This window comes from Bos indicus x Bos taurus, chromosome 5, assembly GCF_003369695.1.
Source record: "Bos indicus x Bos taurus breed Angus x Brahman F1 hybrid chromosome 5, Bos_hybrid_MaternalHap_v2.0, whole genome shotgun sequence".
Classification (NCBI taxonomy): Eukaryota; Metazoa; Chordata; class Mammalia; order Artiodactyla; family Bovidae; genus Bos; species Bos indicus x Bos taurus.
The window spans coordinates 91,399,730-91,412,079 of NC_040080.1; the positions used below are offsets into that span (position 1 = coordinate 91,399,730).

At 39.5% G+C, this 12,350-nt stretch overlaps 1 protein-coding gene across 4 annotated transcripts in view; it reads right to left on the bottom strand.

Annotated features, from left to right (window-relative positions):
- Nucleotides 1–4,356: 4,356 nt before the first annotated feature.
- Nucleotides 4,357–12,350, bottom strand: part of LOC113893135 (natural resistance-associated macrophage protein 2-like) — a 32,139-nt gene continuing 24,145 nt past the window's right edge. For all 4 annotated transcript variants that reach the window (XM_027542860.1, XM_027542853.1, XM_027542859.1 and 1 more), the window contains one exon: nt 4,357–7,418. In XM_027542860.1, coding sequence (XP_027398661.1) covers nt 7,403–7,418 — 16 coding nt within the window. In that variant the 3' untranslated portion in view covers nt 4,357–7,402. The remainder of the gene's footprint in view (nt 7,419–12,350) is intronic.

A 12,350-nucleotide genomic window follows, 5' to 3' on the forward strand; every position in this document is an offset into this window, starting at 1 on the left:
GCTGTGGTACATATACACAATGGAGTATTACTCAGCCATTAAAAATAATACATTTGAATCAGTTCTAATGAGATGGATGAAACTGGAACACTCAGCTTTCTTTATGGTTCAACTCTCACATCCATACATGGGATGGGAAAACCATAGCTTTGACTAGAGGGACCTTTCTTGGCAAAGTAATGTCTCTGCTTTTTAATATGCTGTCTAGGTTTGTCACAGCTTTTCTTCCAAGGAGCAAGTGTCTTTTAATTTCATGGCTGCAGTCACCATCTGCAGTGATTTTGGAGCCCCAAAAAATAAAGTCTGTCACTGTTTCCATTGTTTCCCCATCTATTTGCCATGAAGTGATGGGACCAGATGCCATGATCTTAGTTTTCTGAATGTTGAGTTTTAAGCCAACTTTTTCACTCTCTTTCACTTTCATCAAGAGGCTCTTTATTTCTTCTTTGCTTTCTATCATAAGGGCGGTGTCATCTGCATATCTGAGGCTATTGATATTTCTTCCAGCAATCTTGATTCCAGCTTGTGATTCATCCAGCCCAGCGTTTCTCATGATGTACTCTGCATACATGTTAAATAAGCAGGGTGACACTATAGAGCCTTGACGTACTCCTTTTCCAATTTGGAACCATTCTGTTGTTCCATGTCCAGTTTTAACTGTTGCTTCTTGACTTGCATACAGATTTCTCAGGAGGCAGGTCAGGAGGCCTGGTAGTCCCATCTCATTAAGAATTTCCCACAATTTGTGGTGATCCACACAGTTAAAGACTTTGGCATAGTCAATAAAGCAGAAGTAGGTATTTTTCTGGAGCTCTCTTGCTTTTTCCATGATCCAGAGGATGTTGGCAATTTGATCTCTGGTGCCTTTTCTAAATCCAACTTGAACATCTGGAAGTTCACAGTTCACGTACTATTGAAGCCTGGCTTGGAGAATTTGGAGCATTACTTTGCTAGCCTCTGAGATGAGTACATTGTGTGGTAGTTTGAGCATTCTTTGGCATTACCTTTTTTGGGGATTGGAATGAAAACTGACCTTTTCCAGTCCTGTGGCCACTGCTGAGTTTTCCAAATTTGCTGGCATATTGCGTGCAGCACTTTCACAGCATCATCTTTTAGGATTTGAAATAACTCAACTGGAATTCCATCACCTTCACTAGCTTTGTTCATAGTGATTCCTAAGGCCCTCTTGACTTCGCATTCCAGGATGTCTGGCTGTAGGTGAGTGATCACACCATCGTGATTATCTTGGTCATGAAGATCTTTTTTGTATAGTTCTTTTGTGTACTCTTGCAACCTCTTCTTAATATCTTCTGCTTCTGTTAGGTCCATACCATTTCTGCCCTTTATTGTGCCCATCTTTGCATGAAATATTCCCTTGGTATCTCAATAATTGTGTCTAATAAGCACAGAGAAATGAGTCCTATAGTACTCTCTGAAACAGATAGTTATTTCCATAGATACAACGATTCAAATTTAAACATTTTTTGGCTTGAATTTTATGCATCTTTGATAGTTACAGTACTATTTCTTTAGAAAGTTATGCAGACATGTGCCTTATTTTTCTATCTGATCAGGATGAGAAAATGAACTTACTGACCCTTTAGGTTCTGTTCACTCAGTAGGTATTAACAGAAAGTGTCATAAATAAACCAGAAGGAAAATGAAATAAATGTTAAGTTTAGACTACCTAGTACATTACTTTGCCAACAAAGGTCCGTCTAGTCAAGGCTATGGTTTTTCCTGTGGTCATGTATGGATGCGAGAGTTGAACTGTGAAGAATGCTGAGCGCCGAAGAATTGATGCTTTTGAACTGTGGTATTGGAGAAGACTCTTGAGAGTCCCTTGGACTGCAAGGAGATCCAACCAGTCCATTCTAAAGGAGATCAGTCAGTCCTGGGTGTTCTCTGGAAGGAATGATTCTAAAGCTGAAACTCCAATACTTTGGCCACCTCATGCGAAGAGGTGACTCCTTGGAAAAGACTCTGATGCTAGGAGGGATTGGGGGCAGGAAGAGAAGGGGACGACAGAGGATGAGATGGCTGAATGGCATCACCGACTCGATGGACTTGAGTTTGAGTTAACTCCTGGAGTTGGTGATGGACAGGGAGGCCTGGCGTACTGCGATTCTTGGGGTCGCAAAGAGTCGGAAATGCCTGAGTGACTGAACTGAACTGACTGACTAGATAGCTGATGCCTTGACAACTGTTATGGAATGTATTTTAAATCTGCCACTCCCTATCTTGCTTTGGGTATGAACATTTGCTGATGTCCCTGGAATTCACAGAATCAGCTCTTCCTCAGGCTATCCTCCCAGGCCCTTCCCCCTTTCTGCAGAGCCCTAGGACCTCATCCTTGGGGAAGATGTACATCTGCTCATGTGCCTAAAGATAGCTAATTCATCCACTCAACGGTAAATTCCTAGAAGCAGGGAATACGATCCATTCATCTTCCTTTTTATCAAAATACTGAATACAATACTGAGTACAGTACTGAATACAGAATACTGTGTACAATACTGAATATATGTTTTCTAAGTGCCTATTTTTTAAATCTCAAGATCTAGCCAATCTTCCCACTTTCCCTTCTCACCACTATCTTAAAATTCAAACTTCACAGTGGCACAGTAACATCATAAATTCAGATTTATACTGATTCTAAAGGGTTCTTGGATTTTGGGGTTTTTTTCCCTCTAGAGTCATTTGTATGATCCAAGCCAAAAATGAATACGATAAAGAGTGTTTGTTTTCAATTGTAGGTTAGTTTTAGAAAAAATACAAGTGATGCAATTCAGTGTTTGTTTCTTACGGATATTCTACTAATATACATCTTTTTGTTTCTAGGTGTTCTTTACTTTATAAGGATTACTCTGTAAGGATTACCAAAAAATGAAGTTACACACAAGAAAAATAAGGCCTTCTGAGAAGTCCCTATGAAGAGTGAATTTTCAATATATAGCAAATTATACTGCAGAAGTTCCCATCAGAATTCGTATAGCCTTCAATTGTTTAAGACATTGATTTCCAAATCAGTAATCATAGTCAACTCAAAAATACCTTTGTCTTTTAGAACCTAGGACATGATGTTCTCACTTAAGAATTTTTTTATTTTCTAGTTAGTGGCAGAAAATAATCTATATTATGCCAAATCGATCTGAAAATTAGGAGTTATATAATGGCTACAGAAAACTTTTCACTATCCATATTAAATGTGATGCTCTATTCACTCAATTCTCTCCAAACAGGGCAAGGTAATTAAGGCTTTCATAAACTCCTTTTTAGAATGGGCAAAAATTAATTCAGAGGAGAATGAACGGCCATGTTTTTATTTAAATTTGGTTCAGCCCAGAGGCCCCCGGTGGGAGTGCACGTGGCTAGCACAGAGCTTGTGCTGGGTAGCGTGCTGTCTGGGGCTCGGTGAATTAAAAAAAAAAAAAAAAACCTGGTTCATTACTCTGCACCTCACTCTTATAAAGAAATTTGACTCATTTACCACAAACATAAATATCTAAGATTTAAATATTTGTGTATTCATCCTTATACTTCTTAAAAGTATTTTTGGGAGTACAAAGGAAAATTGCTAAAAAAAATATCCCTTTTCCCTCATATGGCAGTATTGTGGGAGATGTGGTATGACACTGCAGAAAACACAAGAAACAAAGATAATAAATGTTAAGTATACCTGAGGCGTCAAGCTCCTCTGTAAGCCTTAGGGTTCTAAAAACTAGCTCCATCTTGCTAAAGTCATAACTGCTATGCCTAAGATCTCTTGCAACTCCAGGCCTGGGGAAGAAAACCAAAGAGGGGAAAAAAAAGTACCCACTGAGATAAAAGCAAGAATGCACTATTAAAAAAAAAAGGGTGGGGGGATACTATAATATGATCTGTAGTGCTGATTTCCTCTTCCTTGATGTTTTCTGTACTGGAGAAATTATTCTGACTGGAAAGTGAAGTCTAGTGTTTGGGGAAGGGAAAGATGCAGGAATACTGGATACTATATCTACATTCTAGACAACATTAACTCACTGCTCTATGTTATATACACTTTTCTCTAGGGCATAGGGTAATTCTTTTTAAAGTTGCCATCTGTACTCACCATGAAGCTCTTCAAGCGCCACCAAGAGACATACATGTTTCAGTCAACACTGTCCCGTTTAGGAAACAGGCAAGGAAAGAATCCAGCTACTCTATTTCCCTAGAGTAAACATTCCAGCAGTTGGCTCCAATGTGTTCCATGAGAGTCAGGAAAATTTAAGACCGAGGCCATAGAAATGTCATCCTTCATACTGATTATACAATGAAAAGATACTTCTAATCAGGCTACCACAAAGATCCCCCTCTCCCAAAAGATTCTCAACATTAAAAATAGATGAACTGTTTAATGAGAAATGGGCTCTTCTCACAAAACCCAAAAGACTCCAGAATTTTACAATAATCTTACTCTGAATATACTAATGTAATTCTTGCTTGAAAAAAGCAGTGAAAAAAATTAAGAGTAGTTATACATAAGAGCTCAGCAATTATGCTTAAATTAAAATGTAAAATCATTTATGGAGACGAGCTAAGTATGCAGGATGCCCATTTACCCACATTAGCTTGGGCAAAGAGGGGAGGTCATGGAGGGAAGACCCTACAGATACAAACCTGAATGTGCACGGTACTTCTGGGGCAAAGGCTTGGTGCTTAATATCATAATGTTTAAAAACTGAGAAGGCTATTTTCATTGGCTGCTGTAATCTCTGATGCCTCACTGACTAGTTAAACTATTGGGTATGCTCTGAATGCCTTTTTTATTAGGCCAGCACACAGTTATGTAGCAGCAGCTGCTCAATAATGTAGTATGCAGCAGCAGCTGTTCAATTCAATACTGAGCAGCTGCTCAGTATTGAACTGCATTTTTCTGAAACTCTGGGTATACACTGTCAGAGAATCCTTTTAAAATTGACTCCACAGTGTTAAACCTTAGGAATTGAGTGAGTATGTACATCTAGGTTAATCTTAAGACTGAATATATTGGGACTTCCCCTGAACATATTGGGTTAAGACTCTCTACTTTCACTGGAGGTGGATATCAGTTGGATTCCAGGTGGGGAATCCCGCATGCCGCCCAGTAGGGTCAAAAGGGGGGAGATTGATTATATTACTGTCTATATAAGCACATATCATAGAAATCCAGATTTGTAAATCATAATGATTAAATGCTCTTAACTTAGCAAAAACATCTACCCAAGACTCAATCTTTAAACATCAGTCTCCTCCACTGGTTTTGGCATGACCTAGTTTTTGCTTTATATCAAGTTTTCTGATTACAGGAGTTGTATGACCTGAGGGGTATACTTATAAATAAATTTCTGCAAACTCTAGTCTATTCCTAGTAACATACAATTAAAGAATGGAGATAAGCTACAGAAATGCCCCCAAGAACTTAATCTCTGTTTAACCAACCACCTTATCTTTCTCATGAGCTGTATAACAGGATTTTTTTTTTGCTTTTTTCTTTCCCCAAACATTCTCTGGTAATGAAACTACTGAGAAATGAACATCTGGACACTTGCCCAGGGAGGGAAGAAAAACCCAACAAACTGATTCATCTAGAGTTGCTGTCTCTGTATAAAGAAACCAAAACACTGAAATTCATTTTTTAAGTCTCTTTTTCAAATAAGAGCTGATAAATGATGTTAATTCAGTTTTACTTTTAAGATCACAAGCTCTCTAACCTGGGATGCAAGGCTGTTGCTCTTATCAGAAATTTCAAAGGCCACGAAGTAGAAATGAGGGATTTTTAAAGAATCATCTTGGAAAAAATATCCCTGACACTCAGAGGATCAAATCATTACAAATCAACAAAGGTAATGTCTGGATTTTTTTTTTTTTAAGTCTTACTGAAAGGTCCTAAGTTTTAAAATAAGGCAGCAAGGTTTACGCTGAAAGAGGAAAATGATGCTCAAACATACAAAGGCTGCAGGGCTTGCAAACTCAGTGTCTTTGGGGCTGGGAGAAAAGGAGAGAAGGCACAGACTGTATTCCATTAAGAACGGATAGCTGCCATTCAGTGTAAGCCAACTGCACTTCCATTAAGGGGTGTGAGCCTGGTGTTCAGAATCCTCTGACTTTTCAATCAGATCAATATGCAGAAACTTTCAAGTTTTAGGTATTAAATGATGTATTATAAAAATTTTATGGAAAAAAATCCTGGTTAGGAAGAGGAGTCAAAAAAAACTCTATAATCCACATGTGGGCAGGCAGTTTGTGACAGTATCTTCCAAGTCCCAGTCTACTTCTAGTCTCATACTACTTGGTATAAATAACTTTAAATGCTTAGCATTCCCTAGGAGAGTTGCATTCGAAATATTAGAAATACTTCCAAAGGCTATTAGGAATAGACTTTGGCCTAGAAATGGTGTTTGAGTATTAATGGAAAAAGTGGGAAGAAAAACTGGGACTATACACATATTAGAAAGAAAACTAATATCTCCATTATCTTCTGTTGGGCTTTATAAAGTTCCGTGTTAGAATTCTTTTTATACCTAAAGTGCTAGAATGGGCTGAGTTCCAAGGCAGCATGGAAAACGATCATTGGTTAAAGAATGACCAGAATCCAGAATGACTTCTGGATATTGTTACTAGGTATTAAGCTCTTTGGAAAATACCGTCATATCGCTGAAGAAAAATTCAAGAAAAACAACAAGAAAGAAAATAACAATCACAGAGCATGCCAGCAACCAGGATGAAATACAACTGCCGGATAAAAGAAATGTTTTCTTTGGAATTGATGTGCTAGTATCAGTAGCTACCAAGGATAGGTCGATTAAATCCAAGTCAAGTTCAACTGGCCATAGTCAAGTATCACTTTTAAAGTAAGTCAATTTGACCAGCTCATTCTGAAAAAGAACAGTGCTCTTATTCCTTTGTCACTTGTGATTCAGGCAAAATATCTGGTTTATCTGAAACAACATTCTTTAAAAAAATAAAATAAAAAATATCCTTTTTATATAAAACTCTACCCAAACTAGTAAGTTCAGGTTTACATAAACATACACACATATATACTTTTAAAATTCCAGAAGTCCAGACAAAAGCCCATAGGGGTGTGTGGCCACCATAGGCTAATCATTTAACTCTGGCAGCTGTAGGACTGTTGTGAGGTGGTGGGTCTCTGACCTACACTTAATAGCTGTCAGCTTTAACACTGTGACAAAATCTACCCTATGAGGAAATCTTTACCTTTTGTTCAAAACATCTGAACAAAACTCACGACTGAACTAACAGAGAAATGTTAACAGGACACTTGGCACAGAAGGACTACAAGAAAGTGGGTCTTCTATAGTCCCTGAGGCTGTCCGTCATCTAGACACAAGTGAGTCAGCGTCCACGGTGTTCAGAAGGTAGAGTTCAGGTTGAACTGTCAATCCCAGATGGTGCTGAGGACAAAAAGATGGAAAAGAGTTAGACTGATTTATAAGTATTTAAAATTGGCATTCAAATATCTATAATCAGCATATAAAAGTAGCTCTTATTTCAGTTCTGCTATACTGATTTTCTTTCAGAAAATAAATGGCTTATAAATATATGAATGGTTTACTACATATATAAAATAACTGACAGGAGCTGAAATAGTTAAGGATTTGTTAAATGCCAAATACAAAATTTTCACTTTAACTATCCTTGTGACATACTCTACCTCCGCATGGGTGTTTCTGATCAGGATATTAAGAGCAAATGTATTGTGAGCTTTTATACCTTAATATCGAGTGTGTTAGAACTCAAATTTCAGGGAATTCCCTGGTGGTCCAGTGATTAGTACTTTGTGCTTTCCCTGCTGAGTGTTCGGGTTCAATCCCAGGTCAGGGAACTAAGATCCCACAAGCTGCACAGTGCAGCCAAAACAGAGAAAAGAAATCAAATTTCAAATAATCTAAATCCCGAGCCCTGTTATCTGGGCTCTATTATCCTTTGGCACCTGAGCAGAGAAAAGTCTTCCATTTAAAGAAAGAAACATAACATGGCATGTGCTAAGGGAACAGGAAAAAATCTATGGGTCCCGAACACTTATCAGACTGAATAAGAAGTACTTCAGCTGCTTTTACAACACACTGCCAGACACTTCTCTGGTGATCCAGGGGTTAAGAATCCGCCTTGCCAGGCAGAAGACATAGTTTGACCCCTGGTCAGGGAACTGTGATCTCACATGCCTGGGAGCAACTGAGCAAGCTCTAGCTCTGGAGCCCACAAGCAGCAACTAGAGAGAAGCCTGCGCACGGTGACAAAAGATCCCTTGAGACGCAACCAAGACCCAGTGCAGATCAAAAATAAATATGAAAACAAAGCAAAAAAACATATTGCCAGACCCACTCCTGGAGACTTAATCCAGACGGTTTGTACTGGCATTTGTGAAGATGGAGCTTACCCTGTTTTTCTTCTCTGCATTCACCGTGGGACAATCACTGAGTCTCCTTTTAGCCCTACTGGTATTACCTGGGATTTTAGGAATGTTGTTGCCCCTGGTAACAGCCTCTTTTGGCTCTTTCAGTTACCTCATCTGTAATTTAGAGGCTGATTTTTTTGTTATAAGAATTAAATAAGACTATATGAATAGGCAGGATGCTGAATGCACACAATAAATTAACAGTATGCATGCGTGCTAAGTCACTTCAGTCATGTCTGACTCTGACCCTATGGACTAGTACAGTGTAGTGGAAAAGGCACTGGGGCTGGGATCAAGCTCCAACTATGCCACTCCCTGTGACCTTGAGCAAGTCATGTATCCTTCTGAAGCCTTATCCTACTCATTTGTAAAACCAGAAAAAATGGTACATTTGAAAATGCCAAGGACATTAATAAGCTACCACATTTTGTGTGTGTGATGTCTGTGCTCAGGCGTGTCTGACTCTTTGTGACCCCATGGACTATAGCCCACCAGCTCTTCTGTCCATGAATATTTTTCCAGGAAAGAATACTAGAATGGGTTGCCATTTCCTACTGTAGGGGATTTTCCCCAATCCAGGGATCAAACCCACATCTCTTGTTTCTCCTGCACTGACAGGCAGATTCTTTACCACTGCGCCATCTGGGAAGCCTAACTCACTTAGGTCTTCGATATTTTTTTAGACATTAAAAATGCCCATCAGAGGATTGTGATGACTGTAAGAAGATGAGACAAAATGGAGCCTATGATAAAAACTATTCTCAACTATCAGGCTAGCAATTACTGAAACACACTGGCCTTAGGGCAGAATAACAGCACTTCACCTTTCACACAAATTTAGGGTCTTATGACTTAAGGTCTTAATAACCAAGAGCAATTATCAGATATCGGGCAATTCACTGCAGCCTATTCTCAAGGTGGTGGGGTGGGCTTGTAGTAAGCAAGGGCTGCATTTTTAGTCCTATGACCTCCAGATTATATCACTTGATGACTTAGTAGAGAAAACTCCTTCTTTGGATAAGTTTGTGGTATTGCTTGGGGACACTGAGAACTGGGGCTAAATGGCAGAGGAATTGGCTAAACCTTTCAAGGGCACAGGGCTATGGAAATGAATAAACTATCAGTTCTTAGCTATTACTGGCCCTGCCCATTTTCTACACCTACCAGAAAAAGCATTCAGGTACTTTTGAAAATTTAGCACAGGCCAAACAAAATTAGCCTATCAATTGGCAACTTTTGACCTAATGTACTATAGCACTCTTCAGAGCATTAAGAAAAGTATCTTTGATATGGTGCTATTCTGGATGCTGCTAGACACCAAAGCTTGGTGTCTTAAAATGTATACTACAAAGTGTATACTGTATATTGTATAGGATGGTTGGTAACGGTAACATGGGCTCTAGAATTAAGCTAGTCAGGTTCAAAGGTCAACTGCCCACTTACTGGTGATATGTTTTAATTTTTGGTCCTTCAGTTGCCTTATCTATATCCTTTTGTTATAAGAATTACATGAGATCATGTGAGTGCTTGGGCTTCCTAGGTGGTGCAGTGGTAAAGAATCTTCCTGCCAATGCAGGAGGTGCAAGAGTCTCGAGTCTGATCCCTGGGTCTGGAAGATACCTGGAGGAGGGCATGGCAACCTGCTTCAGTATTCCTGCCTGGAAAATCTCATGGACAGAGGAGCCTGGCAGACTATAGCCCATGGGGTCACAGAGTCAGACACGACTGAGTGCCCCCCAATACACACACACACAAACGTGAGTGCTTAGACACCCAACTAGCATGCGTTAGTCATTTTTAACAGTCCCAAGCTAAGGTGTCAAAAGAAGGTGACACATCTGGACTCACTGGTCCTGTCCGTGGAAGAAACAGAAAGCACTGCAGAGGGCAGAGCTAAAGGAAATGTCTAAAATCAGGACCTTCAAAGTGTTATGCATCTTATTTTAGTTCTGAAATTAAACCCAAATAAAGAGTTCCCTGGTGGCTTAGTGGTTATGACTCCAGACTTTCACTGCCACAGGCCCAGGTGCAATCCCTGGTCAGGAAGCTAAGATTCCATAAGCCACATGGCACATTTAAAAAAAAAAAAGTAATAAGGGAGGAAGGACAAATATAGAACAAAACTCTGAGATAATTTCTATGGTGTAACTTACAGTATTCAATTCCTGTAAGACAGACAGGGGAAGCTTGCAATAGACAAAGGGAAAATGAAGCTCTAGTGACACTCCTGGGACAAACTAAGTGACTTAGCTTTTCCTGCCTTGTGTTTGGTGACAAGCCTAGCAGGTTACTGTGTCTGAGCTTGGTCTTTGTATTTATATCTGGTCTGCTGTCAGGAAGCATTTAACAGGAGGCTTCCTGTGTGCTGTTTTGGATCTGTCAGGAATTCTCTGCTCCTTATTAATTCCTGAATACTCAGGAATTAAGAGGAGAGGCAAGCCTCTCCTGGGGGCTGAAGAATCCAGGCATTTCCTTCATTAGTTTTTCTATACAGTGATAAGTACCCTCTTCCTTCTTGTGAATCATATGGTAAAAGTGATTGTTTACAACTCTAATATGGATCGCCTATGTTTTATAAGTCTGGAATTTTAATCTTTATCTTTGCTGAGAATAACTACCTTGTAAGACAGTATAAATGCCCACACCATGTTGATTAAAACACCTTTGCTCCATCAGAGCTTTGGTCCCCGTGTCTTTCTCACTCTCTCACTCTCCCTTTTTCAGGCTGATCCCCTGGAGTGCAGAGGCTCTCTGAGTTCACTTTCCTGCCCAGGCTTCTAAGACCCTCTTGAGAAGGCGCTCTGCGCCTTCACCCCATCGAGAGGGCGCCTGAAGCCTTCGTGAACAGAGCAAGCCCCGTGCAGGGGCTTTATTGGCTTTCTGCGTAACCAAGGAATATCAGCCTCTTTCTCTCTCCTTTACTTTCTTATCGGTCGACTCCGGACCACCAGGTTCCGGTCCGTTAAAGGACCTCAACAGTCTGCCAGAATGCTTTCATATCTAAGCTAAACAATTTTCATTTCTCTTTTCAAATACACATACTTTTTATTGGCAGCATATACAGAATATAAAAGCCTACCTCAATGGTGAAACAAGACTACAGACAGAAAAATATTCAGCTTAGAGCAGAGAAATGCAAAATGACCATTTTTTTCAACTTTAAATATGGTAACGATGTAATCTTTAGCAACAGCAAAACTAACTAAATCGGTAGTAGAAATTAGTGTTTGCTGTCGACAATTCAAGTCTTCTCAGAACTAAACGTATGTTGAGGCTTGAACGCTGTAAATTTGAACCTTGAGGGTCTGCTCCCACACAGATTGTTTTTCAATATTAAATGCTACAGAAATACATGATCCCAAGTCGGGTGAATTTGAGAATGCAGAATCACAGATTCAGGGGAACACTGGACATGAAGGGCTGAGTATAAACATGAAGAGCTAACTATAGATTACAGGCCAATTATTTTTTTTATTCCACAGAGGGTCAGCATCCCTGGATATCCAGGTGTAAACTGTATTTCTCTAACTCTTACAAAGAGAAGAATCACTAACACTGTGGGTCTAATGTGTTCTCCAGGTGGTAGTTGATGTTTCAGTATTTCAAACGTGTTGAGACCCATTAACAGAGTATTTTCAAGGTTAAAAAAATACCCAGGAAACCAAATTGAAAAAAGAAAAAAAAACTTTTAAATGACAAACTAAGTGTACATATTGTTAAATGTCACTAAAAGCTCATTTTAACAACTCCCAAAACCACTAACGGACCTCACAGGAGCCAAACTGCAGCTCTTCCCCATCCCTGTTAATTCCCAGTATGCTGTAGCAGCAGTTATTTTATGCCACACAGACTGCATATGCTGGCGCTGGAAGATTTCAATCTCAAATGTTGTTTACTGTAGCCAAAGTACTGGCTGAACAGAAAGTAC